This window comes from Parambassis ranga, chromosome 8 (assembly GCF_900634625.1).
Source record: "Parambassis ranga chromosome 8, fParRan2.1, whole genome shotgun sequence".
Lineage (NCBI taxonomy): Eukaryota > Metazoa > Chordata > Actinopteri > Ambassidae > Parambassis > Parambassis ranga.
In genome coordinates this window covers 1,468,374-1,489,334 of record NC_041029.1, presented here as the reverse complement: position 1 = coordinate 1,489,334, position 20,961 = coordinate 1,468,374, and the positions used below count along the sequence as shown (strand labels likewise).

Below are 20,961 nucleotides of genomic sequence, written 5' to 3'. Positions count from 1 at the left end.
AGTCTGAGGCAACTTTATCCATCAAACTCTAGTGCCCATCAAGTCAAGTTAGTCCTATTGAGTTTATTGAAATTATAAGTCATTCTTTGATTTAATATCAGAATCAGAAATACTTTATTGATCCCAGGGGGAAATTGCTTTCATTCCAGGTGCTCCATGTATACTCAAAAAAGACAGGTTAGAAATATAAATAAGGTAAAGTAGTAAGCGTAAAATAAAAATAAAACCTAATAAATTCTAAACATTAATAAACATTCAAGTCAAATCCTGGCAAGTGAAGACTGAAGTCATGTATAATACAACAGAGGATAAGCTTTTAAGACATGTCCTAGTGTACAGTGTGCTATTTTATGTGTGATACATGTAGTTAATGGTTGGATGCTTGGAGGGAGTGTAACCTCTAAGCTATAGGAATCAATATATAACGCTGTAATGTGTCAAAGTGAACTCCACAGCCTGACACATTAACTAACTAGGATATAACTAAATGTAAAATAGCAGATCTAATTACAGAGCTTAATGCCTCTGCCCATGGTCTCCAGGCTCAAACAGATGTTTTAAGGAAAATGTACTTTAGTGCACCACTCGAGCTGTAGAGATGGTTATGTCAATGCTAAAACCTCCTTAAAAAGAGAAAACTGCATCTGCTGTTAAAATCAATGCCTGTGAGTAAGGCATTAGTCCACTCACAATACTAACACAAATTGATAAATATACTTTAAAATCGATCTCAATCTGCCCACTATGAGGAATACAGGGATGTTTCAGAGGGAACTGGGTGGTGGTGAGGCCCTGAGGGCTGCTGAGCTGCAGTACAAATGCAGGAGAAGAGATGTCCTGTGAGACCCCAACCTGAGCCTGCTATGAATAAACTGACGTGTTCTCAAAGGAGAGCAGTGTGGCTGAAGTGTCCTAATGAGGCCTGCTGCAACAAACTAGACCAGACAACATGGACAAGGCACAGGAGCAACCACTGTCCCCTTTTCCTTTCAGACAGTCCTTACAGATGCTCACAAATCAAAATCATCCCTGAGTATATGAATGCAAATAATGACATACTTTATACATATTGGGTGGGTGCTAAAATATGCAGTCTCTTTGCAGTGGTAAACCCAAAGGCCTGTTGACGTGTGCATGTCCTTCATTTAAGGTCACATTGCCTTTCCCCTTAATTTAACTTCCTATTAAGAATCTAACAGGACCACAATGCAAAGGCATGGATTGACAAGCTTGTGAGAGCACCCCTCAGGATGACATCCATTGAAGGATCGATGCGCCACAGGGGGCTCCATCACACAGTATAAACAATACGTTTAGTGCAGGCTAAATGCCAAAGCAGGCTCAGCAAGGTGTCCTGGACGACCTTACTCCCTCACTGCACCCAGAGTGACTGCACCAGTTAACCAAAACATGACATGAATTCTGAACACATGCACATAAAAGGCTACAATTGTACAATTTTAGACTGGGTAAGTGTAAAAAATGTTTCAAAACAAACAACATAAGATAATAATATTTGGATTGTGCTTTTGTTTCTTATTGTATTATTATATATCCTTAGCTGCACCTCTTCCCTTAAAATCTCCTGTTTGAAACATCCACCATCTATGGAAAACCATTTCAGTCAAACACAAACACATTTCTATAAATACAGAAAAAGATCATGTTTGTTTTTCCACTGAATGCATATGAATTTTTATAGTTAATCAGGAATACAGTGTTCACTTTCCTGTCTCTTAAGTGGTGAGTGGTTTATTGGCAAGCAGCTTTGAAACAAACGGGTTGTAGTGACGGCTGTGTACACGGCAGATTGTCCCCACAAAAAAAAACCTTGCATGAGGTCGATATTTCCACACTAAAAAGCGGAACCTGTGTGTCCCCCTGTGCCCCTCTGCCATAGGCTTTACTGGTGTCATGGTAATATGACAGCAGCCAATGTGATCATATATTCCATTAATGCAAGAGTAAAATAATGCCATGTGTCTGAAGATATGTCCATACGTGATGTACCATGGCTGAAACACGTGTGAGCAGCTGCCACAAACTCTAGTGTAGGATGTGCTGAAAAAACTCTCAAGATGTCCATAAGATGCTAGTTACAACCATCCAGGTGGGAATGAAAATGTTCCATAAAAACAAACTTTCAGTGAGTTTACAATCTCCTGTCTGTCAGTAAGACAGGACATCTCAATATAAGTATTGTGCATTATATTATATAAAAGCATCCTTTTCTGAATCACTGTTGTGATGGGATGCTTTACTTTGATATTTGCACTCCTATTGAACAATGTTCTGATGTGTAACAGCTAAAAGCTTCAAATCAATGCTTTCCATTAATATTCTTTGTCTATGGCTGATAAATAGCATGACTATAAACTGATCAATAGTTACCCAATGCAACCTCACGGTACTGTGATTAGCTGAAACACTCCGTCAATAACAGTATGTGCCAGCAGGTGGCTCTGCTGTCTGCACAGCCTGCCTTCTGATCATGTCTGCTGTAACATGACTCTATGTGGCAAACTCAATGTAGGGTCATTGCTTAACTTAAATTCAGTAGAATGAGGAGTTAAGTTATTGTCCAAACACCAAACTAAAATCCAACCTGATTGATCACGAAAGTGATCAAATTACCAGACTGGCCTATTGATCATGTGTCTTGGGCTGTTGAGGCTACATGTGTACATGTAAATGTGTTGCTGAGAGGTGAGTGGTCCCTTTGTTTGGGTGTAAGCTGCCTGAACCAAATAAGTAGGCCGGCTGTAATCTCACAGAATATGCAAAGCTGCAGACAGCACGAAGGCTGGATACAGGGGCTGAGGAGGCACAGCAGGGACCGGACTCACTCTGATGGGACGCTGAGTCAATCAGACCATGGCTGAATGAGTGAGGGGGGGCTGGAGCGCTCTTGGTGAAACTTCACTGAAGTCGCAGACTTCTACTGATACTTTGGAAACACGCGTTTCTCCGCTGAAGTTCATCTGCAGCGGTGGAAATCTGTCTTCAGTCACCTGTTGCTGTGGCGGCCAGTCCCGGTAAGAAGAAGTCCCTGTCGGCTTTCATTTGGATGTTAACAACGGGAATCGCTTCCACGCCATAACTGCAATATTCTCTACAATAATTCACCGAATGACATCTGCTTTACTTGCTGGAGCAGGGACATTTGTTAGGGTGTCCTGTGCATTCCTACTATTCGGTGCCATTTGAGCTTGAAAACTTTTTCTCAGAAATGTCAAATTTTACTTCATTTAATCATTTAATGTGATGAAGGACAATTTAAACTTAAAGAAAAGCACAGTTGTCCAGCTCACAATTATGCGGTTTATTAATTTTTACCAGTTTTTCCCACACAAGACCTAGGAAAAATGTCCACCCTGTTACGGGACATTTTTGTCCCTATTAGTAATAGTGATCGATTGCAAAGGTGTGCCATATTTACATTTTCTAAGCACTAAAATGTCCCTTAATTTACCCTGCAAACCTATTTTTTACATAAGATTGATATACAAATATTATCCTAAAAGTCTTGCTGTATTTTATGGTGCAGTGTTTCACAACTATGTTTCGTTTAGAATAAAAAAGGTATTTTTATGGAATTTGACTCCATCTTTGCTTAATTTGGTTTAGTTTTTTGTATTTCTTGTATGTAACCAACATTATTTGCATGGTATGATTATTTTACTTTATTTATATAATAAAAACACAGGTAACAGGGTGGACACAAGGGTAACAGGGTGGACAGCTCACATTGATGTTCCATCCTGGATGAGCTGCACTACCTGAGCAGCTTGTGTGGTTGTAGACACCGACTCATGCTACCTCTAGGGCTGAGAGCACTGACACAATGCAAAAGTGATCAAACATCAGGCAGAAAGGATGAGAGCAGAGAAATGGTCTGTGGTCAGCACCTGCAGGACCTCTCCTTTATAGGGCTGTCTTGATAACTGCCTCATTTCCACCTGTTGTCTGTTCCATTTGCACAACAGCAGCTGAAACTGATCCACAATCAGTGTTGATCCTAACTGGACAGGCTGATTTCACAGAAGTGTGACTGACTTGGAGTTACATTGTGTTCTTTAAGTGTTCCCATTATTTTTTGAGCAATGTATATTAATTAACTCTTCCTTAAATTTCATGATAAATTGATTAGAAGTAACAATACATGCTGGAAACAATTTCTCATAGCACTTATGTCCATCCTGTTACGATGTGTTCACCCTGTTACTATAGAAAAAAGTGGTGGACAGTAACAGGAGGGACATTTTTTGCTAAAGTAAGCTGTTGCTACTACTCAAATGAAGGAAAAGCTAGCAAAAAGCTAACACAGACAAAGATTTTAACATATGTATTAACCATGTTTTCAAAATTATAAAAAGTAATCATTGTATACTATAATTAAGGGTAACAGGGGTGACGTCTTATGCTTTGCCACCTCAGTGAACCACTTAAAAATGTTGAAAAAGAGCATTTTTAAATGTGATACTTATTCTGCTTCTTGCAGATGGCTCCCCCCCCCCAAAAAAAATGCTACTTCCTGAGTGTCACATGACTAGATGAACAGTTAGGGTTTTTTTCAGAGGTACTTTCATTAGAGTAACAGGGGGGACAGACAATTTGGGGACGCAACATTTTTAAGTAAATTAAAGCATTTAAAAATTTTTAATAACCAAAAAAAAGTTTTACACCTTTTTTGTTCAAAATATACATTGTTATATGATGGGCACACAAATGGCACCGAATAATAGGAATGACAATGTGAAGTATATGTGAAAATCTACCACAGCCAGTTCCCCCATAAAGAACATGTATAACACACACACACACATGATATAGGAGAGGCAAATGGACTTTATGGTGGAAGAGTATCTACATTTTCATCTTAAACCAGTTGTGTTTAGTAATTATGTTATTGCAGATAAAATCATGTGACTTACACAAGATGAAATTGTAGTTTCCAAGTAAATATAGCTTTTATAGCTACATAAGCATTGGCTGACAGGGGTGGGTGGCTGTAACATGATGGAGGAGCAGAGAAGCAGGTTAGAAGAGTAGCCCATCTCTGATAGACTCTGAGGCAAGCAGAGAAAACTGGTGAGAGTGGGGGAGGACTGTGAGACTTAAAGCTGTCTTTATGGAGCCACTTGGCAAGTAGAAGCCAAAGAAGTGTTGGTAAAATGTGCGCCTACCAAGACTTTGTTGCTGACAACACACACCCACAAAACAACAACACAACAGACACCAAGCAGAGAGTGAATCTGAAAGTGGGTATAATCAGTCAGAGAGTTGTAGAATAAAAGAATTCTAAATCACAAATTCAGTAAATCACAAGGTGCCAAAGCGAAAGCCTGTACTCCTTTTGATGTGCTGTTGGACAGCATGTGTGATGGTAATCAAGATATCTTTGTTGCATTTCAGAAGAAATATCATCTGCTAAGCAATGGATTCAACGAACACTCCTAAAGGATGTGGCTCCACCATCAGCTCCATATACTACAACCTGTGTGACCTGACCTTGGTGTGGGGCGTGGTGGTTGAAGCCGTTGCTGCTGCTGGTGTGGTAACTTCATTCGTCCTGTTTGTCATTCTCATGGCCTGCCTACCGTTTGTGACAGACAAGAAGAGGAAAGGCATGGTGGCCCTGCAGGCCAGCATGTTGATCTTCACACTGGGACTCTTTGGACTTACCTTTGCTTTTATCGTGGGCCAGTACTCCACTAGCTGTGCTGCACGGAGGTACCTTTTTGGTGTACTGTTCTCAGGATGTCTGGCCTGCCTGGTGATGCATGGTCTGTGGCTTGCCTTGCTGCAGCGAAGGGGCCGGGGGCCCAGGAGCTGGATGTTATGTCTGGGAGCCCTGGGTCTCTGGCTAGTGGAGGTGATCATCAACACTGAATGGCTCATTGTCACTGTGGTCAGGACCACACCCGCAGGTGTTGTTATCCCTGATCTGTCCTGCAGCATTGCTAACCAAGACTTTGTAATGGCACTCATCTACGTTATGGTTCTGCTGCTAGCTGTGATACTGATGGCCATGCCCTCACTAACACACAAGCACAAGCAGTGGCGGCGCGATGGAGCCTTTATCCTGGTCACAGGGCTCTTCACCATGGCCATATGGGTAGCATGGATTGTTATGTACCTGTACGGGAACCGAGTGGCCGGAAGTGCCAGCTGGGATGATCCTACTTTGGCTGTAGCTGTGGTGTCAAATGCCTGGGTGTTCCTCTTCCTCTACACAATTCCAGAAATCTGCTTACTGACACAGGAGGACACAGACCAGGAGCGGCATCCAGATGGAGATCATGTCTATCCTGCCAGGAGTCTGGTTTATGACACGATCCTTAAAGAGCCAGAACTAGCCCACCAGAATGTCTACATGGAGAATAAAGGCTTCACTATAGATGAGCCTCCAGCAGGTACACCAGATCACAGCATAGGCGTCTATTAACTCTTACAGTCGTCGCACTTAAATAAAGCGTGAGCTACATAAACATGAGGAAACTCAAGTCATTCATAGTGAACAGTGGACAATATGCCACAAGATATGACTCTAAAACTAAAACTAAATATGGAGCCACCACATCAGCTTGTGTCATAGTTCATATGCCCTTTAGCAATAAGCATTCCCCCTGGTAGAAATAAAGTATTTCTGATTCAGATTTTAGTTTTCTGTTGTTAAAATGGACCTTGGCTAAACAAAGATAAGAAGATTTTAACTTAACTTTAACTGTAACAAGCTCAGTATGGTGGCATCACTTGAGACCAAGTACCTATAGCAAAAAAGGTTTTTATATGATTGGTCAAAATAGATGTTTCTAATTGGAAACAAATAGCAGCTAATCCAAACACCTTAATACCTCTTTTGTTTAACAGTACCCACAAAGCCAGTGTCTCCATACGGTGTGTACAACGGACAGATGCGAAGTTGTGTTTACCAACCAACGGAATTAGCCCTGATCGCCAAAGGAATTACAAAGGTGAGTGTCTTGATGCTATTTTACACCACAACAAAATCTCTTCATCTTCATCTGTCATAAAAATCTTCTGTGTTTGAACAGATGGACCAAGACAACGTGAAAAGTCGAGCCACAGTCACGACGCTGAATCCAGGAGCTGAGTCCTTACCATCCTAAGGACGGTCAGCGGTGCAGTCACATACACATGTTTTCAATGTTCACAGTATCACATATTATATCCTTTAGGGATGTTTCAAGCATTAGAAACCAGCTTTACTGACAAACATACATTCAAACTGTTGGGCCAAGGTTCACAATGGAAAACATCCAGTGTCTCTGACGTCACTGCAGATGGAGGCCACATACAGGCTGAAGTTCTCATAACCAAATTGCAGGTTTACATATTTAACAGCTGTCTCGTTGGATTTACATATTCATTCAATGGAAACCTCCAAACCTTCTTATCTGAATATAGATCAACCAAAAGAGAAATCATCTGAAAATGACATATCTGTAGGTGACCAATAAATAGCTATTAACTCTATCGAATAACACATGTTCTGCCTTTTGCTTTGATGTGATTTTATTGCCTTAGATTTTTAAAGAATATACGTTTATGTAAATGTGTAAATTCTAAGTTATTAAACGTACAAAGGTTACTTAAACCTTGCTGTTGGCTTGTTGGATTGTCTCACAAAGAGGCTGATGGGGATTGCGGAAAAGGAAGTGTCACCGGGGCTACTATGTTCGCTCAGGCCAACTATTTGCATATGATGATGCCTTGATAAGCAGTACCTGATGCCACATGTGAGACTGGTTCTCATGCTGTAGTGTGTAGGTTTGAAGCATTTTTGGATTTACTGATCTTGATGTCCAATAGTATGGGCTGTGACATTTACTCATATTAATATCTAGCTGTTATCGTACAAAAAGCAGTTGTGACAAATTAGCTGTTACAAATGCTTTGACTAACAATGAGTTCACCCCCCTCTCTCTCAGGGACACGTCCAATTACTTACATAATTTATCTCACACACGCACACAGACACACACTTTAAAGAGCCTCGGAGTGAGTTGTGGCTGCCTAGCAGCAAGCTGAAAAGGCTTTCTCCCAATTAACCCCTGTACCGTCAGCAGACATCAGAGCTGGCTTAGAAAAAGATGTACTGCTCACAAACAGACAGCACACCTTTGTACCACATGAGCCGATGATGAGACTGTAATGCCCAGCATGCTGACACAAGACATGAAAATCTGCCAAAAATAAATGCATAAATGTTATTTGTGGTTTATTTATTATTTCCTGGTGGTTTGAGCTGAAGGCAGGCAGTGACTGTAAACCCCCTGATACTGTGAATAGTTGTCTGGCTCACCTGTTGCTTGACCGAGAGTGGCTCAGCTCTAGGGAGTCAGCACTGCTAATCACAAGCAGCTGTCCCCACTTTATGCATTTCCTTGTCACTGTGACAACCACAGAGGACAAACACACACGGACACACACAACATGACTGCTGCTTTTACTGTTGGAGCTGAGCAGATGTGAGCTCAGTCTAGTAACTATGAGCACTTCCTGATACTGTCCTACTGCAAAAAGATTACATTTATTTTTAGATCCTGTTAATGATCAAGTTGTTAAACAAGCTGAATTTGTTCATGTTGAGGCCAATATTTAGACAAAGGCCTTGTTCAGAAGGAGGATAAACCTTTAAGGATTACAAAAGTGAACAGCTGTGCCGAGCTGCCATGAGCGCTCAACATTTAAAGGGCTAATGTGATTTATTTATTACAGGATTCAGGTTCTCAGAGAGAAAAAAGACGTTTTTACAAAGTGCAAAACTGAGGTGATGTTAACAACCTACTACACTACACTAACCTACTACACTACACTAAGGTTGGGGGTTCGATCCCCCACCCTGGCTGCCGCTGCGTCCCTGGGCAAGACACTTCATCTAAAGCTGCTCACAGATGCTTTGAGTACCTTCGAGCAGGTAAAAAACATATTATACAAATATATAACTAAACAGGCTGGTACTGAGACCATGTTGATAACAAATGTGTGCTTACTGACACACTAATCGATGAAGCTGTATTTCAACACTTGATTTTATTATGTAAACATGATGACAATATATCAGCTTTCCACTTTGCATGGAAGAAAGATTCCAATCATCATTCGGACATTTCAGTGGTAGGAGTGCCACCTGGTGGGACACCAGAGAACAACACGAGTTTTGCCTCAATGATTCTTTGACTTGTCACTAAGACCTTAGTAGCTGTCAGGACTTGAGGAGTTTATTGGCCAATTGTCTGTCGTGGGGTTGGTCAAATATTGGTACAATGGATTTTTGTACTGTAACACTCTCTTAATGCGCTTCTTTTTACTTTTAAGTTATCTTCCTACAACGACTGAACTGAACCCATCAAACACAAACATTAGTGGCACATATGTCAGCAACACAGGAGACAAGTCAACAGCCAGGAGACTTTCGTCAGAGCAAGCGATGCCATTGGACAGCACGCAAGGAGAATTCTTTGTGCATCTGTAAGTGTCCATGGGACATACATGTTGTAATTAGAAGGTGAATGCACATGTCTGCATACCCACTAATTTCCATACAGAGGCACCAGCTGCAATAAGACAGCTCAACCAACCGCTGACTGAGGAGGCGAAGAAAGAAGCAGCCCACATCTGAACAACTTCTCTTTACAAGTATAGAAATATAATCACACTCTGCTGGTGATTCTTTTATCAGTCACTACATCTCTTTGTTGTTGTAGCCACCAACACCAGCTGTAGATCTGTAATTATAGTTCCTTGAGTTAAATGCCAGGAGATGTCACTGAAGGTTCTTGAGTTTTCCTATACTTGCAATCCTTGCCTCATGCTGCTGCTGTTTCTGTTTCTTAAGATGACGGTATGCCTCCACCGCCCGCTGCCTCTCCTCCTCCATGATCCTCTGCCGGGCCATGGAGGGCTTGGCAGTGGAGCTTGCAGTGTGACCAAGCAGTGTGTTGAGAAGCAGATCCTTTGATCCTCTCTGGGTGATGAAAAGTACATGAGAAAACAAACACCGATAGCATTAAAAGTGACGAGATGACGGCAGAGTTACTGAGGGTCGCTACTACCTGAGGTTTGACCTGAGCTTTCTTTGGTCTGGCACTCAAAGAGGGCGGGGCCATCGTAACCTCACCAAAAGGAACGTCATCTACAAAACAAAAACCATATTCAGAAGATAACACAAGGTACATGCATATTCACACATTGATTCATTTAGGAGCAACATTAAATGCAGTGAAACTTTCCTTTTCATTTTTGGTAGTGGTCAAGTTGTCAATCAGACCTCCATAAGTGTTATTAAGATTAGGTTTTACTACCCAAGCTCTTGGCCGTGCAAAAGAAGAATGCACAATTAGTGTATAATGATTTTAATAACTGACTGGCTAACTATTCTTGTGTATCGACGCCTCACTCTGGGGGGACAACAACATGCAGGACTTACCCACAAACATTTCTTTCTCCATCTTATCTTCTTGTTTGTCCATTTTCTTCTGGTGTAGCCTTTGTAATCGCGTCTTATCGTACCTATAGAAAGACAGCAAACAGGAAACCATTTAAACATGCAAAAGACAACTGAACATTCTCATTTGAATGCATGCTGGGTTTTGGTTCTTTATTGCATTTCAAAGTGCACTCACTCCTTCTTCTTGCCAGACTTGTTGTCTGCACGCTTCTCTTGTTTGTCTTCAGACAGTTCAGGCTTTCTGTCCACTTGGTTGTTTGAGAGGAAGAGGACGTGTTTCGTTGTACTTTCCATCCGTTGCACGTACGCCTTCTCACTTTCCTTCTTCCCCCTTTTGAAATGTGGGACAGGGATGTCTCCATCCTGCGAATTATCTGCTTTACCACGGGGGACATGGATGAAGACACAGGGTTAGGGGAGGTCCACTACCAGCTACACACGATGATGCTGTATTTACCCTTTTGAGGCTGTTTGGCCCTGAAGGCTCCCTTCTTCATCCTGTCCTTGCTCTTCATGATCTCTCGGAGTTTGAAAGGGATGTGTTCGATGTGGTCCCCCTGTTTGTCTTTCTTGGTTTTACGTTCTTTTTTTACTTTCTTATTACTGAAGTGTTGACACATTAGAATACACACAAGACAAAGTGTTTAAACAGAACAACGTTTAAAAACACGGATCTAAAACAGCTGCTTTCAGGGAGCTAATACCTAGCTGTTGTTGCTAGCTAGTTTAGCTAGCTGCTGCTGCTAGCTAAACTAGCTAGCTGTTGTTGCTAGCTAAACTAGCTAGCAGTTTTCTTTTTCGTCCTTACCCTGTATGTTCTCCGCCCTTCCCCGGTTGTTTTCCCGACTCGTGGACTTTATTGTTATTTTTCCCCATGTTCTTGATCAATTCTTGATCAATTTATAGCAAAACAAAAACACGTGAATAAAGCATGTGTAGCTTCAGCACTATGAAGTCAGCCAGAGAAAAGGAGGAAGTTACAACCTCTCACTCTGTGGCTTTTTTCGGGTACCAAAAATGTAGTCACTCTTACCGTAGTAAACTACTGTATTAGTATCGATGACTGTCAAGCTTTCATTTGTTAGCTCACAAAATATGACAGAAATGTGGTCAAGATGCATTTAATTTAAAAATGTAAAGATCGTAAAGGACGATATATAATGTGAAAACTGTGTTTTTCACACATTGCTTCTTTCGGGTTTGAATAATGTACTGAAAGAGTGGAGCCTACTTACTATTACTTATCAGAGAGTGACGAATGTATAATAGACGATCTTTGCTGCTAGTGACATCCTGATTGGCTAGAGGCACAGTTACTCCAGAGCCTGCCACCAGCAGAGGGCGTGCGCTTCCCGTTTTGTTTTGGATTTGCTCGTCGAGTTATGCTTTGATTGATTGATTGATTTGATCAGATTGTACGGTAGTCCAGGCTAATACACAGTTTTAATAAAACATACAGTTTCCTTTAGCCAGGAACACAACAAACGATGTTCTTTATGCTCTTGAGTTGTTTAAACCCAGAGCAAAGTTGAACTATGAACCAGTGTGTGCGAATGTTCCATGTTCTCCTATAATCTGTAGTAAATATCAAAAGTGTGGAATACAGAAAGAAAGAAAACAATGCAAGCAGACAATAATACCTGAGCTGCAGGTCCACAGTCCACAGAGCCTTTGTGTAGAGGGAATTAGTCAAAGTAAAATGATCCACAAACAGGTCACCAACATAAAAGGTGAGGGGGGTCAGTGTCGCCTGTGTTTGCATGTGCAGATTACGGAGAGACGCAGTAAACGATCATGAATGGAGCAGGTGTGTTTGTGTGAGGGAGGTTGCAGTGGATTACCAGCTGTAATGCAGCTCTATCTGTGGGACTGCTGATGAAAGGAGAACTCTGCTGACATGCTGTATGTTCCTGACTGAGGCGTTATATCTGCAAACAGCAGGATGAAATATGTTATTTTAATGCTGTGGAAATATGTGAATGAATCCTGGTTGGGTTCTAAACAAAGTGTCTGATGTCACTTGTCTGTTCATTCATAAACTCCTGTCAGCTCACATGGCGGTCAGCCGACCTCATCAATGAACTGCACCGTATACAATAACGTGTACGAAGGAGGAGAGCCATTAGCGTCATAATCTTCTCACAGTCTGAGCCATATAAAAGGGCTTCACTAAACAAAGCCCACCAACCTCCAGACACATCAGCAGCAGCATACAGCAGCACAGGTAGTATGACGACCTAGAGAATATTTTTGAAACTACTTTCAATGTAAGCTTTATTTTTCAAAAATTGTGTTTTATTTTTGCATTTTAGTTGGTATCAGTGTTAATCTGGTATGTTTGAATGTAATTGTAATATTTTAGGAAAACTATATCTGCCATTAAGTCAAATTATATGAAATCAATCAGCAGTAATCTGAAATCAGAGATGTTTTAAATTAAATGTACAAATTAAATCATGTCTCCATGTAACATAGTTATAGCTTTATAGCTATTTGTACCCGAGTCCTGTAAAGATTATTATAGTTGTGTAAAGTTTTCTTCCAAAGCTTCTTACATTGGCAAATAATCTGACTGAGGAGTTTATGAGCTTTTATTCAGGTGAGGTCCGAGCACATTCAGCATGTCCCCACCGTAATCTGATTATGAAGATTCCTCATAGCTTGGAGGCACGGTGGAGGCTTGATTAGTAACGTGAGCATGAGATTACAGGGGCCTTCTCTGTCTGTATGTAAGTGCTAAATCAAAGGCAGCAGGGCACTTCACCTCTCATCCAAAACCACCGTGCCTGTTCCATTACAGGTAAATCAACAGAAGCATGAATCTGGATGTGGCCAAACCTGAAGCAAAGACTGGGACCAAAGCTCCACTCAGAGCCACTGGGCCTGGCTCCCCACGGAAGGCCCCACCCAAGTTCAAACAGAGGAACAACCGGGTGTTTAAGAGCAAGCCTCCCAAAAGAGGAGTCATTGGGTCTGTACAGTTTCATATATATATAACATACACATATATATAGTAGTGTCTAAGACTCTGCTGTCTTTTTCCACCAGGTTTGGGGAGGAGATCCCAGGAATGGAAGGGCTTGGCACTGGTAAGCAGCATGAGCTGTCATCAAATCATTCTCCTGTTTTTCTTTATAAAGCATTATTGTTCCGGTTTATTCTTTTCTTTTAGACATCACGGTGATCTGCCCATGGGAAGCATACAGCCACCTGGAGCTACATGAACTCGCTCAGTATGGGATCATCTGAGTCTCCTCTCGCTGAGGGGGTTTTATTATTTACTGAAGGGAACAAATATGGAATTATCATTACAAACCTCACAGTAAAAAAAAGCTGTTTGTAATTTATGTCTTGTCACTGCTGTTTGATATTTTGTACAGTAAATCTATTTTCATAAAACTCAAGCTGCCATTTTCCTGGACCTGGAAAGAGACTAGCCAGAGGAGTTTGTGGATATTTGGCACTATTTATTTGGAATAAAGCTAAAAGATTTTTATAGTTCAAACTGTGTGTTATTCTTCTTTTTTGTCCTTGTGTCCAAACATGATATAATTCCCATTGCATTGCTTTATTTGTCCCTTTATAAAGATTCATGAAGGACTCCATGAGGTCATCGTTCTGTCACATGTAAGCTTTATGCCACTGGATGCTCTCCAGCAGACGCGTTGTGATAAACACAGCCAGAATCTGGACCCCGAGAGTGACGAATGCAACTGTCCCAATCAGGCCTTCATGTTGTTCGATCCAGCGAGAGATCCCCCCCAAGCAGCCACCCAGGAAGATCGCGCTCTGCGCTGTGAACTCGTCTAACGTCTGGGCTCCTACCCCACACTGAGAGTTCCACACTGTCCCGTTCTCCAGAGGGTCCACGCAGCATGTTGCAGGGACCCCACAAGCCAGCACTCCTGGAGCCGAGCAATTGTAATATCTGAGGGAAACATCCAGCAGGACATTTACTTTTTTAAACATACACAGATAAGTCACAGTAAATATAAACTCCATGTTACTCACATGTTGATCTCCCAGTCACGGTAGTTATCTGCCCCACAGCACTGCAGATTGGACTGAATTTCATCCGTGATGAACCTCAGGTCCAGGTCGTCCTGGTAGCGTGCCATGGCTGTTAACATCCCCGACCGCAGGTATCCTCCAATCTCATTATGCATGCTGTAGGCTATGATGGCAACAAACACTTGGGCCGTGATGAGGACCAGCACTGCAGCCGAGAACAGCTTCAGTAAGCTGCAGTTCTCCCTTAAGGCGCCCACACAGCCTGACAGGCAGAGCATGGTGAGCAGAAGGCCCAGAGTCACGAGCATCAGCATTGGGTCAGTACCGATGCTGCTGATCTTTTCTTGGGCAAATGATTCTTTGCTGATGAGGCCCCATAACCCCAGACCAAGCACCATCAGGCCCATAACTGTAAACAGCAGATTACAAAAGAAGAGGATGTATTTTAGGAAGTAGTCCATCAGAGAGTAGCTGTGGTAGGGCTGGATCCATACAGACGAGTGGCTGTTTGTTCCAGCTTCAGTAGTGATGTTACCAACTTCCTCCTCAGCCTCTTCTTTAGAAACTGTCTGTAGACACAAAAACCTTCACTGTTTTGAATGTCATCCAAAAATGTGGACACACACGATTTTTAAGAATGAAAAAAGGCTCACCTTTGGTAAGAGTGGACTGGATTCATTGTACGTAGTGTCTGTCCTCGACCACGGCCAAGGAATCCTTTTTATGAACCTCCTCATACTGGTAGTGAGTGGGGAATTGTCCTTGTGCTTTTAGCTGTGCAGACTGACACAGGCTGAAGAGAATCACACGCTGAGCATTCTCTACAGTACAGAGGAGCATGTGAGCTGAGGTGGAGTAACCATGCTGTGTTTAGCCTCAGGCCGCTGTGAGGGTGGGATTTCTTGATCATGTGAGAGTCACAGTGAGGGGATTAGGCATGTATGAAACACACACACACACACACACACACACACACCATCTAGTAGATTGTAAGCATTAAAATCTAATTGTAAAAACAAATCGCCAAAGATAGAGTTTGATTTTTCTTTGTCAACTTTAAAAATGTAGGAAACAGAGAGTCCTGACGGAGCATCTTCTGCTTGAATAATTCATTTCAGTTTTACCTCCAACTCTGATAAAGTCATTATCCATTATAAGTTGCTGCTGTGAGTCAATAACAATCAGCATATACGACAGCCCTGAGTAAAAAAACAGAGAGAGAGAGGCCTGTTTATCTCACTCTCTGGCTCTGCAGGTCCACTACTGTCATTTTTTCCTCTGGCTGTGCTGGATCAAGCTGCAGGAAACTGGAAGGAAGTCAGTCTGACTACTGGTGGACTCCAGATGGAGCTATAAGCAGCACAATTTCTTTCCATATAAATACGTGTTGTTGGAAAACTTGGAATAGCACACTTACCGAGTTGCCCTACATGGTCTTATGTAGATTTTCCCAACCCAGTCTCCAGAATCAAATGTTGCCATTAAATGTTCCTGCAAACCGTTGCCATAACGACGTGTCTTGTGGATAATGACAGGTTGGTTGGTTTTGGCTGGGGAATGCACAGTTGGAAGAATCATGCATGGTTGTAGTCGTTTCGGACTGATACATGAGGGTATGGATGGACCACCTCTGCACCCAATCACAATTACAATAGCATCAATAGATTCCCTCACAACCACTTTATTCTACATGTGCAGATTATATCATTTACACTCATTCTGCACCCTTCAGCACAACTGGGAAGCCATTCCTTTTAGTCACATAAGTAAAATCCAGCAGCTATTTGGCTGAGCTCTGTGTAACAGATGATGCAGGGCAAAGTGAAAACCAGCGTTAATATAGCGTGGAAAGGTTCCTTTTATTCCTTTAGTCTTTGGAAACATGGAAGTAGCATAGATCTAGTGTATCTAGAGATGCAACATCAATAATCAAAGATATTAAACTTAGCTTTACATCTTTGTGTCGTTCATTTAAGCTGCAGGAGCCGAGGGTTAACTGGTCATTCTAAATCTATAGTCAAATAAGGCACATTTAGAGAGAGTGGCTGATGACAGAACCATCGAATGCATCTTGGATAATTTTCCCTGTCTCCTTGTTTTTTAAATCTTTTTAGTCCATGGGATTTTGAACAGCTGCCAACATGTTCTGTAGGGTTGTCAGCACAGAAGATGTGTGATACATCATCACACATGCCAGTGGGCTGTTCCATGGGTTTACAGAGTGCACAGATGGTGGAGGCTGCAGCCCAGCTAGATTCCTCTTTAACAGTGATGGGTTTGCCTCCGCTCATATATCACTATCACCACAGTATCTGCAGACTTCAGCACAGTCTGTCCAATGGCAAGTTGTAAAGCTGAAAGTTATTTTATTTCACGGACAAAATAAAAGCTCTCTTTTTGCAGTTATAACAATGTGCATCTCTGCAGTGCCAGTTCAGAATGTGTCTGTAAGATATAAGTACATGTTTGCATCTATTTATTCAGCAGTTACTGGATGGGGACCAAATGCAAGCGACAGCAAGTGAAGATGAAACATGGATCAAACAGATGAGACAGTTTGTTTCCAAGAGTTTCAATCGGGGCAACTGGACTGAAGGATTTGTTCTGATGTTTCGCCTTCAGAACTGAAGAAGCCACTCAGGGGAGTGGTGACACATCTTCCAAACAAAATCCTTCAGTCCAGTTACCTTGATTTAAACTCTTAGATGATGAATGAGAACTTTAACAGACATAGTACATTAATTACCTATAGCCTGGCCCGTATCTAACTGCCAAAAAACATTTACCGTAACAGTAAAATGTGTATTTAAAGCATTTCATGACTTCAATAAGGAGACTTTTGTATCGTAAAACTAAAATACACACGTGTATGTGCTATAATACCCACTAAATAGGAAATGAAGCAGAGTGAAATGTAGTTCAGTCAACAACAAAGAACACCCCCCTACTGACTCGTGGTGTACCACAGGGTTCACTTTTAGGTCCTATTTTATTTTCTATTTACATGCTCCTACTTGTCCACATTCTCCAAAGACACATGTGTTCTTCCACTGCTACTACAATGAGACCCAGCTGTAGACTGACTAAGTGATGTTCATTTTTTGAATGTACAAAATTCATAATCCCATTCACCCACACAACCAGTAATAATTCACAGTCACATGACTGCTTACCACCTACAGACAGCTCTGGAGTAACATTTGAGTTGACCTGCACATGGAAGAAGTTGTTCAGTCATTCTTACTCTAACTAAGAACAGCACAGCCCTTCTTTGGACCTGGAAAAGGTCATCCATGAGTTTAAAATACTGCAACTGTAGCAATCAGAAGCCTTCTCTCTCATATCTCCATGAATTCTCCATGAAACACAGCGGCTTTAGTCGTCTTACTGATTTGAACAGGCAGCATCCCATCATCCCAATCCAGGCCTCCCTGCACTGGCTGCCTGTTCCTTTCAGAACTGATGGTAAGATTTTACCGATCACTTTTAGAGCACATTTTGGACTGGGTCTGAGCAAGCAGCAGAGCTGTTGACACCATAGAAACATGTGAAGGCTTCGTCTTGTGGGGCCTTTCTGGTGGTTCCAAAGGGACTGTATTTTCCCCTTTTTGGGCTTAAGCGCATCACCTAACCCAAACGGTTTAGATTATGACATCTGTGGTAATAACAAAAGACATCAGCGGTGAGATTATTTCACATAAATGACACATATGCATGAGACATGAGTGTAGCTTCATGTCAAGCTGAGTGAACTAATGCAGTAGATCTTATTAAGTGGGGACTGTGGGTTGTGTAGTGGAAGAAATGTCTTGGGGGTTGTGTATTTGATGGATGAAGTTCAAGAACTCATGCATACTCTAATGTTTTAACTCTCATCATTAGGTGTGTGGCTCTCTAGGTTTTGCATCACCCCTGAGAGTTAAAGAGAGCTGCTGCCTGGATCTGTCAAAGCCCAGATGTGAAACAGATTGAATTACAGCAGGCAGCAAGAATGTTATGCTGGAGCCATACTGCTACATCAAACACCTCCTCTGGATTAAAGCCCATTCAGCACAGTTGCCCCACACCTCTTAGAGTAACTAAAAGGCATGTGGAGAATAGATGGTCAGACACAGCATTATCTAAAGCTCCCATTCTGACCGAGGGTTATTTATTATTGTAGATTGACGAGAGAAGAAGCAGAAATAATCGTGGCAGTGTGAGCACGCGCTGAAGGAGCAGAGCCTGTCGCCGCCCAGCATCACTGACGTGTACGGGAGCAGGTGGGGGAAATTAGGGAGGCAGTTATAAGAGAGCACTGCCCAGGTCATGCTTTCTCAGTGTGTCACTGCCGAAGGAGTGTACTCTGTTACTCTGACCTGGAAAGACCCCTGGCGTTATATCACAACAAGGTATGGTAAAATCCAAAGATATATTAAAAGAACTTTTCTTTTAACATAACAAAGAACTTAAGTTATTTCTGTGTGTTTGTGTAACGTGGGGAAGATGACGATGAAGCAGGGTCTCACCCTTCTTTGCATGATCTCTGTGTGTGGAGGTCAGAAATGGAAACAGGAAACCACGCGTTGGGACCCTAAAGGTCTGAGCCCAGATCCATACAGTTCAGCAGTGCTTATACTGAAGCTGTGTTTGCAGAATGATAAAGGGCTTGCATACTCTTTCTGTACATCTCTGTGTTCAGCTGAACCCAACAATGGGAAGACTTGCTCCAACCTGACTCAGGTGCTGGACAACTGGAAATTTGCGATTCTCACCCAGGTGAAAGATCTGCTGATCAATGACCACGCCTCTGTGCTGCCAGAATATAACAGGTATGTGACACGGGCTCAAACAGAAAGTCTAACCACTGAGTAAGAGAGCATGAAATAACAAGTGATGTCAGTGCACCTTTTACTGGTCCTCACAGTCATAGGAAATGAGATATGATGCAACGGCACATGACCACGGACATGTCAGTGCCAGTAATGAGATCCATGATTGCTTTGGTCCGCACAAGGCCAACTCTGCTTTGTACATGACTTCACTACAGAGGCAGTGCCAAACGAGAGCGGGAAATGTTTCGGCCTCATGATGGGGTGAATGTGAAGGTTTCTGGCAGTACTAACTCCAAGTCTCTGGAGATGAGGCTCACCAGAGGAGGTTAAAGTAACAGCTAGAAGAACACATGCTGCAGTTATCTGTACTTTATTTTTGTTAAATGGAGCTTCTGTTCCCCCGATGTTTCCTGGACACCACAGAGCTGCTTTTGCTTAACAGCATGTTGTGGCTTGCTCTCCTCTTATGTTTTGCCACAATTCTGTTCTTATTTTATGTGACTTTATGAAGCATTGCGTGCAGTGCCACAGTCGTAATCCTTTACTCATTTGTACGTTCTAAAATGTCCCTGCTTGTGTCCAGGATCCAGCCTCTTTCAGATGCTCTGGGAGATCTCTACAGGCAGTTTAACTCTCTAAAAGATGAGCTGGGGGGGCTCAGCGCAAAGTTTGATCAAGTGGAATCTTTTGTGGACAACCTGAAGGAAGGAAAGTTCCCTCTGCCTCAGCGGCCCATACAGAGGGTCCCCCCCGGCTTCGCTCTGAGGTCGCCACTGCGAGCACAGATGAGAGCTCCTGACAGGGAGGTCGTCGCTGGACCAAAACTGATCAGGGCGAGGAGGAGAGGGCCACACAGACCGTAGAGCTGCAGCCTGCTGGATTATATGCTGATGTATTCAAATCTTTGCTTTTCAGAAGAGGATTATTCTATTTTATTGATAAATGTAACATTAAGGAAAACATAGAAATAAGACTGCATCAGGAATGTATGGTGTAGAAATGACATAAAAATAATTTATATTCACCTGTCACTATAAATCCATAAAAACGATTCAACCACAAGGTGGCAGCATTGATGACAGTATATTGACTTTTATCTGCTTTTAAAGGCTGTAATGGATCAAATGTGTTATATAATGCACCATGCTGACCAATGTATGCTCATTAGTGTTGTATAACTTTAGTTTGTATTTAATGTTTTTCATTCAGTGTACTATTAAATCAACACATGCTAGTCAACTGCAGCTGGACATCACTTCTCACCTGCATGTGAGAGGGTGTGCATGAAGTGGTAATCTCAGAATCAACCAAAATGCAACACATTATGCTGTATCTGATGAACAGTAGCTATGGATCTTTTCACTCATTAACAAAGTTCGGGTACTTTCTCCTGCTGTTATACAATGAATAGGTCAAAATGACTGGTTACTAGTTATTTTGCATTTTCACATCTTTTTTTTTAAGCTGCTATTTTGTTCACTAACACACAGGTATTTTATTGTAAAACTCCAGTTTTTGGGACGCATACAAATTTTGCTAATGTGTCCAGCACAAACCTGTCTTACTGCCATCACATTTTTCTAAATAAAGGGAGGCGCTGGCGTCCTTCCTTTCCTGACAGCCTTCATTCTGTCCATTGCTGAACATCCGTCCAACAGA

At 42.0% G+C, this 20,961-nt stretch overlaps 4 protein-coding genes across 4 annotated transcripts; 2 read left to right on the top strand and 2 right to left on the bottom strand.

The window, feature by feature from the left end:
• Positions 1 to 2,872: 2,872 nt before the first annotated feature.
• Positions 2,873 to 7,196, top strand: LOC114440222 (G-protein coupled receptor family C group 5 member C-like). Its single transcript, XM_028412549.1, has 4 exons — positions 2,873 to 3,035; positions 5,416 to 6,416; positions 6,874 to 6,977; positions 7,059 to 7,196. Exons 2-4 carry the CDS (start codon positions 5,438 to 5,440, stop codon positions 7,131 to 7,133), a joined length of 1,158 nt encoding a protein of 385 aa, XP_028268350.1. The 5' UTR covers positions 2,873 to 3,035; positions 5,416 to 5,437; the 3' UTR covers positions 7,134 to 7,196.
• Positions 7,197 to 9,045: 1,849 nt separating this feature from the next.
• Positions 9,046 to 11,455, bottom strand: ccdc137 (coiled-coil domain containing 137). The gene is made up of 6 exons (XM_028412017.1): positions 11,286 to 11,455; positions 10,935 to 11,080; positions 10,653 to 10,851; positions 10,457 to 10,539; positions 10,083 to 10,162; positions 9,046 to 9,994 (listed from the first exon to the last, which is right to left on the bottom strand). The coding sequence occupies exons 1-6, from the start codon at positions 11,351 to 11,353 to the stop codon at positions 9,794 to 9,796; spliced, it is 777 nt and encodes a 258-aa protein (XP_028267818.1). The 5' UTR covers positions 11,354 to 11,455; the 3' UTR covers positions 9,046 to 9,793.
• A 1,632-nt stretch (positions 11,456 to 13,087) lies between these two features.
• On the bottom strand, positions 13,088 to 15,381 carry tspan10 (tetraspanin 10). Its single transcript, XM_028412071.1, has 3 exons — positions 15,142 to 15,381; positions 14,489 to 15,057; positions 13,088 to 14,405 (listed from the first exon to the last, which is right to left on the bottom strand). The coding sequence occupies exons 1-3, from the start codon at positions 15,223 to 15,225 to the stop codon at positions 14,099 to 14,101; spliced, it is 960 nt and encodes a 319-aa protein (XP_028267872.1). The 5' UTR covers positions 15,226 to 15,381; the 3' UTR covers positions 13,088 to 14,098.
• On the top strand, positions 13,190 to 13,762 carry pde6ga (phosphodiesterase 6G, cGMP-specific, rod, gamma, paralog a). The gene is made up of 3 exons (XM_028412072.1): positions 13,190 to 13,448; positions 13,526 to 13,566; positions 13,650 to 13,762. The coding sequence occupies exons 1-3, from the start codon at positions 13,294 to 13,296 to the stop codon at positions 13,724 to 13,726; spliced, it is 273 nt and encodes a 90-aa protein (XP_028267873.1). The 5' UTR covers positions 13,190 to 13,293; the 3' UTR covers positions 13,727 to 13,762.
• Positions 15,382 to 20,961: the final 5,580 nt, after the last annotated feature.

Coding starts and splice junctions, on each gene's coding strand:
- LOC114440222 (XM_028412549.1), top strand. CDS start 5,438: ATGGATTCAACGAACACTCCTAAAGGATGTGGCTCCACCATCAGCTCC. Junction 6,417..6,873: donor TATAGATGAGCCTCCAGCAG/GTACACCAGATC, acceptor TTTGTTTAACAG/TACCCACAAAGCCAGTGTCT. Junction 6,978..7,058: donor TCGCCAAAGGAATTACAAAG/GTGAGTGTCTTG, acceptor GTGTTTGAACAG/ATGGACCAAGACAACGTGAA.
- ccdc137 (XM_028412017.1), bottom strand. CDS start 11,353: ATGGGGAAAAATAACAATAAAGTCCACGAGTCGGGAAAACAACCGGGG. Junction 10,852..10,934: donor GGCCAAACAGCCTCAAAAGG/GTAAATACAGCA, acceptor GTGGTAAAGCAG/ATAATTCGCAGGATGGAGAC. Junction 9,995..10,082: donor AAGCTCAGGTCAAACCTCAG/GTAGTAGCGACC, acceptor TTCATCACCCAG/AGAGGATCAAAGGATCTGCT.
- pde6ga (XM_028412072.1), top strand. CDS start 13,294: ATGAATCTGGATGTGGCCAAACCTGAAGCAAAGACTGGGACCAAAGCT. Junction 13,449..13,525: donor CCCAAAAGAGGAGTCATTGG/GTCTGTACAGTT, acceptor TTTTTCCACCAG/GTTTGGGGAGGAGATCCCAG. Junction 13,567..13,649: donor AATGGAAGGGCTTGGCACTG/GTAAGCAGCATG, acceptor CTTTTCTTTTAG/ACATCACGGTGATCTGCCCA.
- tspan10 (XM_028412071.1), bottom strand. CDS start 15,225: ATGAGGAGGTTCATAAAAAGGATTCCTTGGCCGTGGTCGAGGACAGAC. Junction 15,058..15,141: donor CCAGTCCACTCTTACCAAAG/GTGAGCCTTTTT, acceptor TTGTGTCTACAG/ACAGTTTCTAAAGAAGAGGC. Junction 14,406..14,488: donor CGTGACTGGGAGATCAACAT/GTGAGTAACATG, acceptor TGTTTCCCTCAG/ATATTACAATTGCTCGGCTC.